The 13,718-nt window shown below is 50.8% G+C and overlaps 1 protein-coding gene across 1 annotated transcript; it reads right to left on the minus strand.

The window, feature by feature from the left end:
* Positions 1 to 217: 217 nt before the first annotated feature.
* CLMP (CXADR like membrane protein) lies at positions 218 to 13,505 on the minus strand. The gene is made up of 5 exons (XM_054393773.1): positions 13,445 to 13,505; positions 12,596 to 12,763; positions 10,000 to 10,122; positions 5,328 to 5,469; positions 218 to 512 (listed from the first exon to the last, which is right to left on the minus strand). Exons 1-5 carry the CDS (start codon positions 13,503 to 13,505, stop codon positions 218 to 220), a joined length of 789 nt encoding a protein of 262 aa, XP_054249748.1.
* Positions 13,506 to 13,718: the final 213 nt, after the last annotated feature.

The following is a 13,718-nucleotide window of genomic DNA, read 5'->3' on the forward strand; positions in this document are numbered from 1 at the left end:
GTATCTTTCTTAAAAAGAAAAAAAAAGAACACTTTTTCTATCAGAACCTCAGTGCTGGCAGAGTTGAGCAGGAGGGCTTGTGGTGGTGTGAAGAATCCACAAGTGATTAAAAATGAAGCTGACCAAGAAGAGAATTACCTAAGCTAAAGAGCTGCTGTGTGGCTGGCTGGTGGTGTGGGAAGTGTTTGTGGCCAGCAGGAGCCAGGCAGGCACCTGGTCACACTGTCTGGAAAGCTCTGCTCTGGGCAGGCACCATGACCAGCGTGGCTCCCATCTTCACCAGGTTGGTGTAGTCGACTTTCTTTGGCTCCAGTCCTTTCCCTTCTGTCTCCCTCTGGCTGTACTGGGGAGGAGTCAGGTGGGGAGTAGCTTGGGTGGACAAAGTCCGCTGGCTGCGGGAGGCACTGTTGGCTGTCGACCTGGTTGAGGAGGAGCCTGAGCGAGAGCTCCTGGAGCCAGAGGAGGAGGAGCTGGGCTTGACCAGATGAGCCTTGGGGGCCTCTGCGTCCTCCCTGCAGTCAGACAGAAGAAAAGGCTCAAGCAGCACAGCAGCAGCAATGCTTTGGACGTTTTAAGCTCTGTTCTTACCCTGGAAGGTTGGACTGCATGGTCCTGGAGGTCCCTTCCAACCTGGCAAGGTGGGAATCACTGAATCTGAATCTGTGAATCCGTGAATTGATGAATTATGAATCTGTTAATTGATTAATTGATTAATCTGTGAATCATTGATGAATCTGAATCTATGAATTGATGAATTATGAATCTATTAAATGATTAATCTATGAATCTATTAAATGATTGATCTATGAATCAATGAATTGATGAATCTGAATCTATGAGTTGATGAATTATGAATCTATTAAATGATTGATCTATGAATCGATGAATTGATGAATCTGAATCTATGAATTGATGAATTATGAGTCTATGAATTGATGAATTATGAATCTATTAAATGATTAATCTATGAATCTATTAAATGATTGATCTATGAATCGATGAATCGATGAATCTGAATCTATGAGTTGATGAATTATGAATCTATTAAATGATTAATCTGTGAATCGATGAATTGATGAATCTGAATCTATGAGTTGATGAATTATGAATCTATTAAATGATTGATCTATGAATCGATGAATTGATGAATCTGAATCTATGAATTGATGAATTATGAGTCTATGAATTGATGAATTATGAATCTATTAAATGATTAATCTATGAATCTATTAAATGATTGATCTATGAATCGATGAATCGATGAATCTGAATCTATGAGTTGATGAATTATGAATCTATTAAATGATTGATCTATGAATCGATGAATTGATGAATCTGAATCTGAGTTGATGAATTATGAATCTATTAAATGATTGATCTATGAATCGATGAATTGATGAATCTGAATCTATGAGTTGATGAATTATGAATCTATTAAATGATTGATCTATGAATCGATGAATTGATGAATCTGAATCTATGAGTTGATGAATTATGAATCTATTAAATGATTGATTAATCTATGAATGGATGAATCAATGAATCTGAATCTATGAATTGATGAATTATGAATCTATTAAATGATTAATCTATGAATCGATGAATTGATGAATCTGAATCTATGAATTGATGAATTATGAATCTATTAAATGATTGATCTATGAATCGATGAATTGATGAATCTGACTCTATGAGTTGATGAATTATGAATCTATTAAATGATTATGAATTGATGAAACAATGGATTATGAATCAGTGAATTATGAGTTGATGAATCTGAATCTATGAATGAATCAATGAATTGGTGAATCTATGAATTGATTAATTGATGAATCTATGAATCTGAATCTATGAAACTATGAATCTGAATCTATGAATCAATGAATCAATGAATCTGAATCTATAAATCTATGAATCTATGAATCTGAATCTATAAATTATGAATCTGTGCATCTGAGTCTATAAATCTATGAATCTATGAATCTGAATCTGAATCCATGAAACTATGAATCTGAATCTGAATCTGTTACTCTGAATCTATGAATCTGAATTTATGAATCTGAATCTATGAATCAGAATCTGACTCTATGAATCTGAATCTATGAATCTATGAATCTATTAATCTATTAATCTATGAATCAATCTGAATCTATGAGTCTATGAATCTAAATCTATGAATCTATGAATCTGAATCTATGAATCTATGAATCTATGAGTCTATGAATCTATGAATCTGAATGTATAAATCTATGAATCAATGAATATGAATCTGAATCTATGAATCTATGAATCAGAATCTGAGTCTATGAATCTGAATCTATGAATCTATTAATCTATGAATCTATTAATCTATGAATCTGAATCTATGAATCTGTGAATCTGAATCTGTGAATCTGTGAATCTGAATCTATGAATCTATTAATCTATGAATCTATTAATCTATGAATCTGAATCTATGAATCTATGAGTCTATGAATCTGTATCTGTGAATCTGTGAATCTGAATCTATGAGTCTATGAATCTGAATCTGTGAATCTGTGAATCTGAGTCTATGAATTTATGAATCTATGATTATCTGTGATTGAATCTGATCTTGATCAGAATCTGAGTCTATGAATCTATGAATCTTATCTTGAATCTTATCTATGATCTGATCTATGAATCTGTGAATCTGTGAATCTGTGAATCTGAATCTATGAATCTATGAATCTGAATCTATGAATCTGTGAATCTGAATCTATGAGTCTATGAATCTGAATCTGTGAATCTGTGAATCTGAGTCTATGAATTTATGAATCTATGAATCTGAATCTGTGAATCTGAATCTATGAATCTATGAGTCTATGAATCTGTATCTGTGAATCTGTGAATCTGAATCTATGAATCTATGAATCTGAATCTGTGAATCTGAGTCTATGAATCTATGAATCTGTGAATCTGTGAATCTGAATCTATGAATCTATGAATCTATGAATCTGAATCTGTGAATCTGTGAATCTGAATCTATGAATCTATGAATCTGAATCTGTGAATCTGAATCTATGAATCTATGAATCTGAATCTGTGAATCTGAGTCTATGAATCTATGAATCTATGAATCTGTGAATCTGAATCTATGAATCTATGAGTCTATGAATCTGTATCTGTGAATCTGAATCTATGAATCTATGAATCTGAATCTGTGAATCTGAGTCTATGAATCTATGAGTCTATGAATCTGTGAATCTGAATCTATGAGTCTATGAATCTGAATCTGTGAATCTGTGAATCTGAATCTATGAATCTATGAATCTATGGATGGGGCTGGGTGCTAGGTTGGACTGGAGGATCTTGGAGGTCTCTTCCAACCTGCTTGATTCTGTGATTCCATAAAGTCCAGCCTGGAATGTTTCTCTTTGACCAAAATGCTGTGTTCAGGATTGGAATTGGGATCAAATCTAGGTCCTGATAAAGAGGTGTGAGGACAGAACAAGGCAAAGGATTTCTTCAAGGGCAGGAGCAGCTAAAGCTCCTTGCTGGAAAGAGCTTTTCCCAGTTCTTTCCATGCTGAGAAGTTGAGGCTGGCTTGGCAGGAGACCAATGTGTGCTTAGGGGAGGGAGGGGGGAGACCTCCCATGCATGCAGCAGATGAGTTGGAAGGAGATGCATCAGCTCTATTGGGACACCCACTTGAGGGGGAGGCTTCTCAACCCTGCTCACAGCAGCTCAAGGGAATTCTCACCCTGAGCTAAATCCAGCAGCACAGTTGTTCAAAAGGCTCAAGGAGGACTCTTGAGAACCTGCCTGCCTCAGAATGTTCCCCACAGAACCTGCAGCTCTCCAGGAGACATGGGGAGGGACTTTGGATAAGGGCTGGGAGTGCCAGGATGAGGGACAATGGTTTTGAGCTGGGAGAGGGCAGATGGGGACTGGAGAGGAGGAAGAAATTGTTTAGAGTGAGGGTGAGGAGAGCCTGGCACAGGTTGCCCAGGGAGGCTGTGGCTGTCCCCTGCCTGGAGGTGTTCAGGGCCAGGCTGGATGAGGCCCTGAGCAAGCTGTGCTGGTGGGAGGTGTCCCTGCCCATGGCAGGGGGTTGGGACTGGATGAGCTTTGCTTTAAGGTCCCTTCCAGCCCAAGCCATGCTGTGAATCTCTGAGTGATTCCATGGTTTCAGGGGCACTTGGCAGTGCTGGGTTAATGATTTGACTTGGTGAACATGGAAGGAGTTTCCAACCTTAATGATTCCATGATGACCTTCGAGGTCCCTTCCAACCCAAACCACTCTAATATTCTAGGAACTTTTCCAGACTCTGAGGCTACTCAAATCCACCCCCAACCATTCTGTGATTCTAAGAACTTCAGACATTGAGGGTGCTCACAGGGTCACAGGATGTGAGGGGTTGGAAGGGACCTCTGGAGATCTTCCAGTCCAATCCCCTGCCAGAGCAGGACCATGGAATCCAGCACAGGTCACACAGGAACACATCCAGGTGGGGCTGGAAAGGCTCCAGAGCAGGAGACTCCACAACCTCTCTGGGCAGCCTGCTCCAGGGCTCTGGCACCCTCCCAGGGCAGAAGTTCCTCCTCCTGTTGAGGTGGAACCTCCTGGGCTGCAGTTTCCATCCATTGACCCTTGTCCTATCCCAGGGTGCAAGTGAGCAGAGCCTGTCCCTGTCCCCTCCCTCCTGACCCCCAGCCCTCAGCTCTTGATAGACATTGATCAGATCCCTCTCAGCCTTCTCCTCTCCACACTGAACAGCCCCAGGGCTCTCAGCCTCTCCTCCCCAGGCAGTGCTGCAGTCCCTTCAGCATCCTTGGAGCCCTCCCTTGGCCTCTCTCCAGCAGATCCCTGTCCCTCCTGACCTGGGGAGCCCAGAGCTGGATGCAATATTGCAGGTGAGGTCTCAGCAGGGCAGAGCAGAGGGGGAGGAGAACCTCCCTGGCTCTGCTGGACGCACTCTGAATGCCCCCCAGGACCCCATTGACCTTCTTGGCCCCCAGGGCACATTGCTGTCCCCTGCAGAACTTGCTGCCCACCAGCACTCCCAGCTCCTTCTCCTTGGGGCTGCTCAAATCTACCCCAAACCATTCTGTGATTGGAGGAAGTCCTTCAGACACTGAGATTACTTCAAACCTGCAGTGCAAAGCTGTGTGAAACTGAAAGGAAGGAGGGAGGGAGGGAGGGAGGGAGGGAGGGAAGGAGGGAGGGAGAGAAGGTAGGAGAGAGGGAGGGAGAGAGGGAGGAAGGAAGGGAGGGAGGGAGGGAGGCAGGGAAGGAGGAAGGGAGGCAGGGAAGGAGGAAGGGAAGAAGAGGTGGAGGGAGGGGGAAATGAAAGCAAAGGCATTACCTGATTTCATTTGGTGCCTCCTCTTCCTCATACCTCTTCTTTTCTTTCCTCCTGATTGTCAGCCTCACCACCAGGAAGAGGAGGGAGAGCCCAACCAGCACCCCACAGACTGCTCCAGCGATCATGCTGATGTTCTGTGCATCTGGTGGGCAGCAAACACAGGTTGTGAGCTGGTGAAGGAAGTCTCCCTAGGCTCAGATATGGAGTCCCCACTACAGCTGTGAGCACCAGCTGGAAAGCAGAGCAGGTTTGGACCCAATCTGCTGCTCTAGAGAGAGGCTGAACCAGTTTCTCCTCCCTCAAGGTGCTCAATGAAGGTGGAGGCATGGCTCTGCAGGATGTGGTGTAGGGGGCAGGGTGCTGTTGGGTGGATGGTTGGTATTTGGTGATCTCAGGGAGCTTTGCCAACCTTAATGATTCTGTGATCTGCTTGGAGTGTTTCTGAACTTGAACTCACAGTGAGAAAAGCAGAGCCCCCTGGAAGGGAGGGATTCAGGGAGTCACAGATTGCATCAGGTTGGAAGGGACCCTCAGAGGTCATCTTGTCCAACCCCCCTGCAGTCAGCAGGGACACCTCCAGCTACAGCAGGCTGCCCTGGGTGACATCATTGAGGCTATCAGGTAGTGACAGGACTGGGGGGAATGGAACAAAGCTGGAAGTGGGGAGATTCAGGCTGGATGTGAGGAAGAAGTTCTTCCCCATGAGAGTGGTGAGAGCCTGGAATGGGTTGCCCAGGGAGGTGGTTGAGGCTCCATCCCTGGAGGTGTTTAAGGCCAGGCTGGATGAGGCTCTGGCCAGCCTGATCTGGTGTGAGGTGTCCCTGCCCATGGCAGGGGGTTGGGACTGGCTGAGCCTTGTGGTCCCTTCCAACCCTGACTGATTCTAGGATTCTATGATCCTATGATTCCATCAAGGCTGGTCTTGAATGTCTCCAGGGCAGCATCCCTGGACAACCTGTTCCAGTGTTCCACCAGCCTCATTGAACAGAGCTTCCTCCTGATGTCCAACTTAAATCTCCCCTGCTCCACTTTCACACCATTGTCCCTCATCCTATCCCCACAGCCCCTTCTGAACAGTCCCTCCCCTCCCCAGCCTTCCTGCAGGTCCCCTTCAGCTACTGGAAGGTTGCTTTGAGGTCTCCCTGGAGCCTTCTCTTCTCCAGGCTGGACATCCACAACTCCCTCAGCCTGTCCCCACAGCAGAGCTTCTACAGCCTTTGATCATCTTTGTGGCCTCCTCTGGACCCTCTCCATCAGCTCCATGTCCCTCTTGTTTTGGGGGCTCCATATCTGGCCCCAGCCCTGCAGGTGAGGTCTCCCCAGAGCAGAGCAGAGGGGCAGGATCCTCTCTCCAGCTCTGGCCACACTGCTTTGGATGCAGCCCAGGCTGCCCTTGGCCTTCTGTGCTGCCAGTGCCCACTGCTGGCTCCTCTCCATCTTCTTCCCCCCCCCAGCACCCCCAAGTCCTCTGCAGGGCTGCTCTCTATCATCACCCCCAGCCTGGATTGATACCAAGGACCTTGCACTGTGCCTTGTTGAACCTCCTGAGGTTCTCCTCAAAAGTGATCTAAAGTGCTGTGCCTTCAGCTCTGGGGCAGGGTTGGGAGGAGGAGGAGAAGTCCTCTTGGTAAGAGTCCCAGAGGCAGGCAGGACAACCCTCATGGGACTCAAAGCACCAAAGAGCTTCCTGGAGGCAGCAGAGTGTCAGAACTGCAAATGCTCCCCCATGAGGAATGTTTTTTCCCCTTTCAGCTCCCCCTGGGATGATTTCAGTCCAGTTGAAGAATGCAACATGGGGAAAGAAGTGACTTGGGGGGAGGCAGAGAAGGAGCAAAGGAAACCCTTGCAGTGCAGGTGCATGGCATTGTGCACCCCAAACCACAAAGGACACCTCAGTGCCTGTGGGCCCTTAGCTTGATGCTTAGTGCTTGATGGCAGTGCTTAGGCTGGGTTTGGCTGGAGGTTGTTTCCTCAAGGCTTGTCCCCAGGGAGGGTTTAGCAAAGCAAAGGGCTGAGTTCAACTGGCAAAAAGCTGCCTGGATGCTTGCACTTCAGATGCCTGAGGCAAAGAGGGTTTCAGTGCTACAGGACCAGATTCCAGGTCATTGAGGCCTGACTGGGCAGAAGAAATGCCAAAAGCTGTTGAATCCCTGGAGACTTCTCAATTAGCAGCCTTTTATCAGAGCAGTTCTACCCCCTTCTGCTGATCTCCCAGGAGACCTTCTTGTGGCCTTCCAGCATCTGAAGGGGGCTCCAAGAAAGCTGGGGAGGGATATTTGAGGGTGGCAGGGAGGAATGGGAAAAAATAGAAGTGGGGTGACTGAGATTGGATGTTAGGAAGAAATTCTTCCCCATGAGGGTGGTTAGAGCCTGGCAGAGGTTGCCCAGGGAGGTGGTGGAAGCCTCATCCCTGGAGGGTTTTGCAGCCAGGCTGGATGTGGCTGTGAGCAACCTGCTGTGGTGTGAGGTGTCCCTGCCCATGGCAGGGGGGTTGGGACTGGCTGAGCCTTGAGCTCCCTTCCACCCCTGACAGTTCTGTGATTCTATGATCTCCCCTGAGAGCTGCAGATAATGACCTGCTAAGTTGTGGTGCTTGAGTTTGTCCTCAGCCTGAAGCTCAGCTCCACCCTTGATGCACATGCAAAGGACCCAGGTACCCAGGCAGCACCCACCCTTGGGGGCTTCCTCAAGTAGGACACAGATTTTAACCTCAGCTCTTCAGGACAGGGTTATCAACACTGCATTAACACCAAACTACCTCCCAAGTTGGTTGTTTGGTTTTGTGTTTTTTTGTTTTCACAGAATCCTAGAATCAGTCAGGGTTGGAAGGGACCACAAGGCTCAGCCAGTTCCAACCCCCCTGCCATGGGCAGGGACACCTCACACCAGATCAGGCTGGCCAGAGCCTCATCCAGCCTGGCTGCAAAACCCTCCAGGGATGGAGCCTCAACCACCTCCCTGGACAACCCATTCCAGGCTCTCACCACTCTCATGGGGAACAACTTCTTCCTCACATCCAGTCTGAATCTCCCCACTTCCAGCTTTGTTCCATCCCCCCAAAGTCCTATCACTCCCTGACACCCTCAAAAGTCCCTCCCCAGCTTTCTTGGAGCCCCCTTCAGATCCTGGAAGGCCACAAGAAGGTCTCCTGGGAACCTTCTCCTCTCCAGCCTGCACAACCCCAACTCTCTCAGGCTGTCTCCAGAGCAGAGCAGCTCCAGCCCTCTGCTCATCCTCCTGGCCCTTCTCTGGACACCTTCCAGCCCCTCCAGATCCTTCCTGGAACAGAGGCTCCAGAACTGGACCCAGAGCTCCAGCTGTGGTCTCAGCAGAGTGGAGCAGAGGGACAGAATCCCCTCCCTGGCCCTGCTGGCCACACTTCTCTTGCTGCAGCCCAGGCTCTGCTTGGCTCTCTGGGCTGCAAGTGCTCCCTGCTGGCTCCTGCTGAGCTTCTCCTCCCCCAGCACCCCCAAGTGCCTCTCCTCAGGGCTGCTCTCCAGCCAGTCCCTGCCCAGCCTGCATTTGTGCTTGGCATTGCCCTGCCCCAGCTGCAGGACCTTGCCCTTGGTCTTGTTGACCCTCCTGAGGTTGGCTTGGTCCCAGCTCTGCAGCCTGTCCAGGTCCCTCTGGATGGATCCCTTCCCTCCAGCTGTCAGCTGCACCACACAGCTTGGTGCCAGCAGCAAACCTGCTGAGGCTGCACTCAGTGCCTCTGTCCATGGCCCCAACAGAGATGTTGAACAAGCCTGGTCCCAGCACTGAGCCCTGAGGGACTCCACTTGTCCCTGGCCTCCACTGGGCCATGGACCATTGACAGCCACTCTTTGGGTGCAGCCATCAAGCCAGTTCTGTATCCATCTCGTGGTCCCCCCATCAAACCCATGTGTCACCAGCCTGGAGCCCAGGCTGTGGTGTGGGACAGTGTGGAAGGCTTTGCTCAGGTCCAGGTCAATGCCATCAGCTGCTCTCCCCTCATCTATTAATGTTGTCACCTGTTCATAGAAGGCCACCAGGTTTGTCAGGCAGGATTTGCCCTTGGTGAGGCCATGCTGACTGTACCCAATCACCTCTTCATTATTCTTCTGTCTCCAGGAGGATCTGCTCCATGATCTGATCTGGCACAGAGGTGACACTGCCTGGCCTAGAGTTCCCTGGTTCTTCCTTCCTACTCTTTTTGAAAATGGGAGTTATGTTTCCCCTCTTCCAGTCAGTGGAGACTCCCCACCAGCACAGGTTGCTCAAGGTCTCATCCAGCCTGGCCTTGAACACCTCCAGGGAGGGGACAGCCACAGCCTCCCTGAGCAACCTGTGCCAGTCTCTCCCCACCCTCACTGTGAAGAATTTCTTCCTCCTCTCCACTCTCAATCTCCTCTCTCCCAGCTCAAAGCCATTCTCCCTCATCTTGTTACTCCCAGCCCTTGTCCAAAGTCCCTCCCCTGCTCTTCTGGAGCCCCTTCTGGAAGGCTGCTCTGAGGTCTCCCCAGGACACTGCTCTGCAAACGGTGAGTGCATTAAATAAGAACAACCTCAGGTGGCTCAGGTATGAAAGGGCAGAGGTGTGGCAGAGACTTTCTAGGTGGAGATGGGGCAGGTGTGAAGAAGCAGCTGGGGAGAGGGGGAGATGGTGCCAGGCTCATCTTGGTGCCAGGCTCAGCTTGGTGCCAGTACTTACGCTGCACTGTCACCTGCACCACACAGCTCTCCTGGCCAGCCTCGTTGGTGGCAATGCATTGGTACAACCCTGTGCTCATCTGGGTGAGGTTCTTCAGCAGCACTTGCCCAGGGTTAGAGATGTCTGAAAGAGCAAAAAAAAAAAAAACCCAGGGTTAATCAAAAGGCTAAGAAATTGTAGCACCCAAAGAGTGGCTGTCAATGGTCCATGGCCCAGTGGAGGCCAGGGACAAGTGGAGTCCCTCAGGGCTCAGTGCTGGGACCAGGCTTGTTCAACATCTCTGTTGGGGCCATGGACAGAGGCATTGAGTGCAGCCTCAGCAGGTTTGCTGCTGGCACCAAGCTGTGTGGTGCAGCTGACAGCTGGAGGGAAGGGATCCATCCAGAGGGACCTGGACAGGCTGCAGAGCTGGGACCAAGCCAACCTCAGGAGGGTCAACAAGACCAAGGGCAAGGTCCTGCAGCTGGGGCAGGGCAATGCCAAGCACAAATGCAGGCTGGGCAGGGACTGGCTGGAGAGCAGCCCTGAGGAGAGGCACTTGGGGGTGCTGGGGGAGGAGAAGCTCAGCAGGAGCCAGCAGGGAGCACTTGCAGCCCAGAGAGCCAAGCAGAGCCTGGGCTGCAGCAGGAGAAGTGTGGCCAGCAGGGCCAGGGAGGGGATTCTGCCCCTCTGCTCCACTCTGCTGAGACCACAGCTGGAGCTCTGGGTCCAGTTCTGGAGCCTCTGTTCCAGGAAGGATCTGGAGGTGCTGGAAGGTGTCCAGAGAAGGGCCAGGAGGATGAGCAGAGGGCTGGAGCTGCTCTGCTCTGGAGACAGCCTGAGAGAGTTGGGGTTGTGCAGGCTGGAGAGGAGAAGGCTCCCAGGAGACCTTCTTGTGGCCTTGCAGGATCTGAAGGGGGCTCCAAGAAAGCTGGGGAGGGACTTTTGAGGGTGTCAGGGAGTGATAGGACTGGGGGGGATGGAACAAAGCTGGAAGTGGGGAGATTCAGACTGGATGTGAGGAAGAAGTTCTTCCCCATGAGAGTGGTGAGAGCCTGGAATGGGTTGTCCAGGGAGGTGGTTGAGGCTCCATCCCTGGAGGTGTTTAAGGCCAGGCTGGATGAGGCTCTGGCCAGCCTGATCTGGTGTGAGGTGTCCCTGCCCATGGCTGGGGGTTGGAACTGGCTGAGCCTTGTGGTCCCTTCCAACCCTGACTGATTCCATGATTGTATGACACACAGGCACAAGCAGAGATTCCAGATCAGAGCCATTCAAGGAGCATCAGTGATGCCTCACTAAAGATCATTTCTCAGCCTTCAGCACAGCACTGAACAGTCCCCAAGCACTTCCTTTTTCAGGGTGTAGCACAGCACAGCATCCAGCTGCAGAAGAACCACACAATCACAGAATCCATCAGCTTGGAAGGGACCCTCAAAGGGAATCTTGCCCAACTCCCCTGCAGGCAGCAGGGACAGCTCCAATCAGAGCAGGTTGCTCAGGCTCCCAGCAAGTTTGACCTCCAATGCCTTCAAGGATGGAGCCTCCACCACCTCCCTGGGCAAGCTGCTGCAGGATTTCACCATCATCAGTGTGCAGAACTTCCTCCTGATGTCCAGCCTAAACCTGCCCTGCTCCAGTTTCAAGCCATTTTCCCTCATCCTGGCACTCCCACCCCTGGTCAAAAGTCCCTCCCCAGCTCTCCTGGAGCCCCTTCAGGTACTGGAAGGCTGCTCTAAGGTCTCCCTGGAGCCTTTTTCTTTTCCAGGCTGAACAACCCCAACTCTCTCAGCCTGTCCCCAGCACTCTAAACCTCCCCAGGGGAGGTTCTCCTGCCCTCTGGCCTCCTCTAGACCCACTCCAACAGCTCCATGTCCTTCTTGTGCTGTGGGCACTAGAGCTGACCCCAGCCCTGCAGGTGAGGTCTCCCCAGAGCAGAGCAGAGGGGCAGGATCCTCTCTCTCCAGCTCTGGCCACACTGCTTTGGCTGCAGCCCAGGCTGCCCTTGGCCTTCTGTGCTGCCAGTGCCCAGCAGTGGGAGGTGAAGTTACATCACTGCCACCAAGTGACCCTTGCCCAAGGCAGGCACAGGGCTGTCCATGTGCCTGCACACGTGGGCAGTTACCTGGCTTGAAGTGCAGCAGGAGCACTGAGAGGGAATGACCTGGGGTGGATCTGCTGGAGATGATCAGAGGAGAACCTCCCCTGTGGGGCCAGGCTGAGAGAGTTGTGGCTGTTCAGCCTGGAGAAGAGAAGGCTCCAGGGAGACCTCAGAGCAGCCTTGCAGTACCTGAAGGGGCTCCAGGAGAGCTGGGGAGGGACTTTGGACAAGGGCTGGGAGTGCCAGGATGAGGGACAATGGCTTTGAGCTGGGAGAGGGGAGATTGAGACTGGAGATGAGGAAAAATTGTTGAGAGTGAGGGTGGGGAGAGACTGGCACAGGTTGCCCAGGGAGGCTGTGGCTGTCCCCTCCCTGGAGGTGTTCCAGGCCAGGCTGGATGAACCTTGAGCAAGCTGTGCTGGTGGGAGGTGTCCCTGCCCATGGCAGGGGGTTGGAACTGGATGAGCTGTGAGGTCCCTTCCAGCCCAACCCATTCTGTGACTCCAGGACCTGACTTACTGACTCTGGAGGTGGGGGGCAGGGGTTCTGCTCTCTCCTCTCCCTCGCTGCTGCGCTGCCATCGGTAGGAGATGGGGGCAGTGCCCGAGGCAGAGTGGCACTGCAGGGACAGCTCCTTCCCTTCCAGCAGCTCCCCCTCTAGCCAGCACTTGGGCTTGGAAGGTTTTTCTGGAAGAAAACAGAGGAGAGATCACACACAGGCAGCAGGCTGGTGGTGGAAATCCTTTCCTTGGCAAAAGTCTTGGGATTGAAGCAGCTTCCAAGAGCTGCCTGCTGTGGAATGCATGAAGGAACTGCAGCAGTGGTGCTTGTAAGGGGACTGCAGCTACAGCTGTGGGCAGGTTGTGAGTCTGAGAGTGGAGCTGGCAGGCTCTCAGATGCAGAAATGCCACATTCTAGCCCTCTGGGGCTCCGTCTCCTGGGTCCTTGCATCACTGCCTTCCTCTTCTAGGTGCTATTTAGAGAACATCCCTCCCCTCCCCCTGCTTCTCCAGTTCCTGCCTTCTCCCCACAGCATCTGGCAGGCCACAGCACTTCTTCCCTGGGCTGGTAATGTGACATGGGAAGGACAACCGAGGGACGGAGTCAGGCTGGAGAAATGCTAACCCCAGCAGCTCGTTTGGCAGCACCACTGACTTGGATCAGTTTGAGACCCTGCAACATGAACTCAAGAGTCCTCAGCAGGAGATCTGGAGAGGGCAGTCAGCAGCTAAGGTGGAATATGAGCCTGGTGAGGTCATGGAGAGAATTTGGACAGGGCTGTTGATGTGATTTGGAAGGTGATCCTCAGAGCAGCTCTTTGGCCTCTTCCTGTGTCCTGTCCTTTGCCAAGAAGAAAAGAGAACAAACCTGCAAAGGCAGATTGGGAGTTGGGCTGAGAAACCTGCTCTGAGGATGGCTTTGTGTTCATACCCTGCTGGAGGGAATGGAGGGAACCTCCCTCCAGGGAATGAAAGGATCCTCCCTCCAGGGAATGAAGGGAACCTTCCTCCAGGGAGTGAAGGGAACTTCCTCCAGGGAAGGAAGGGAACTTCCCTCCAGGGAGTGAAGGGAATCTCCAGGAAGGAAGGGAACTTCCCTCCAGGGAGTGAAGGAATCTCCCTCCAGGGAATGAAGGGAACTT

This window comes from Indicator indicator, chromosome 29, assembly GCF_027791375.1.
Source record: "Indicator indicator isolate 239-I01 chromosome 29, UM_Iind_1.1, whole genome shotgun sequence".
NCBI lineage: Eukaryota > Metazoa > Chordata > Aves > Piciformes > Indicatoridae > Indicator > Indicator indicator.

Bases quoted from the DNA above. Each gene is read 5' to 3' on its own strand.
- CLMP (XM_054393773.1), bottom strand. From the start codon at position 13,505: ATGAACACAAAGCCATCCTCAGAGCAGGTTTCTCAGCCCAACTCCCAA. The intron at 12,764-13,444 runs GTTTGTTCTCTT...GTTTTCTTCCAG, and splicing joins CTCCCAATCTGCCTTTGCAG to AAAAACCTTCCAAGCCCAAG. The intron at 513-5,327 runs GTAATGCCTTTG...GTCTGACTGCAG, and splicing joins GAGGCACCAAATGAAATCAG to GGAGGACGCAGAGGCCCCCA.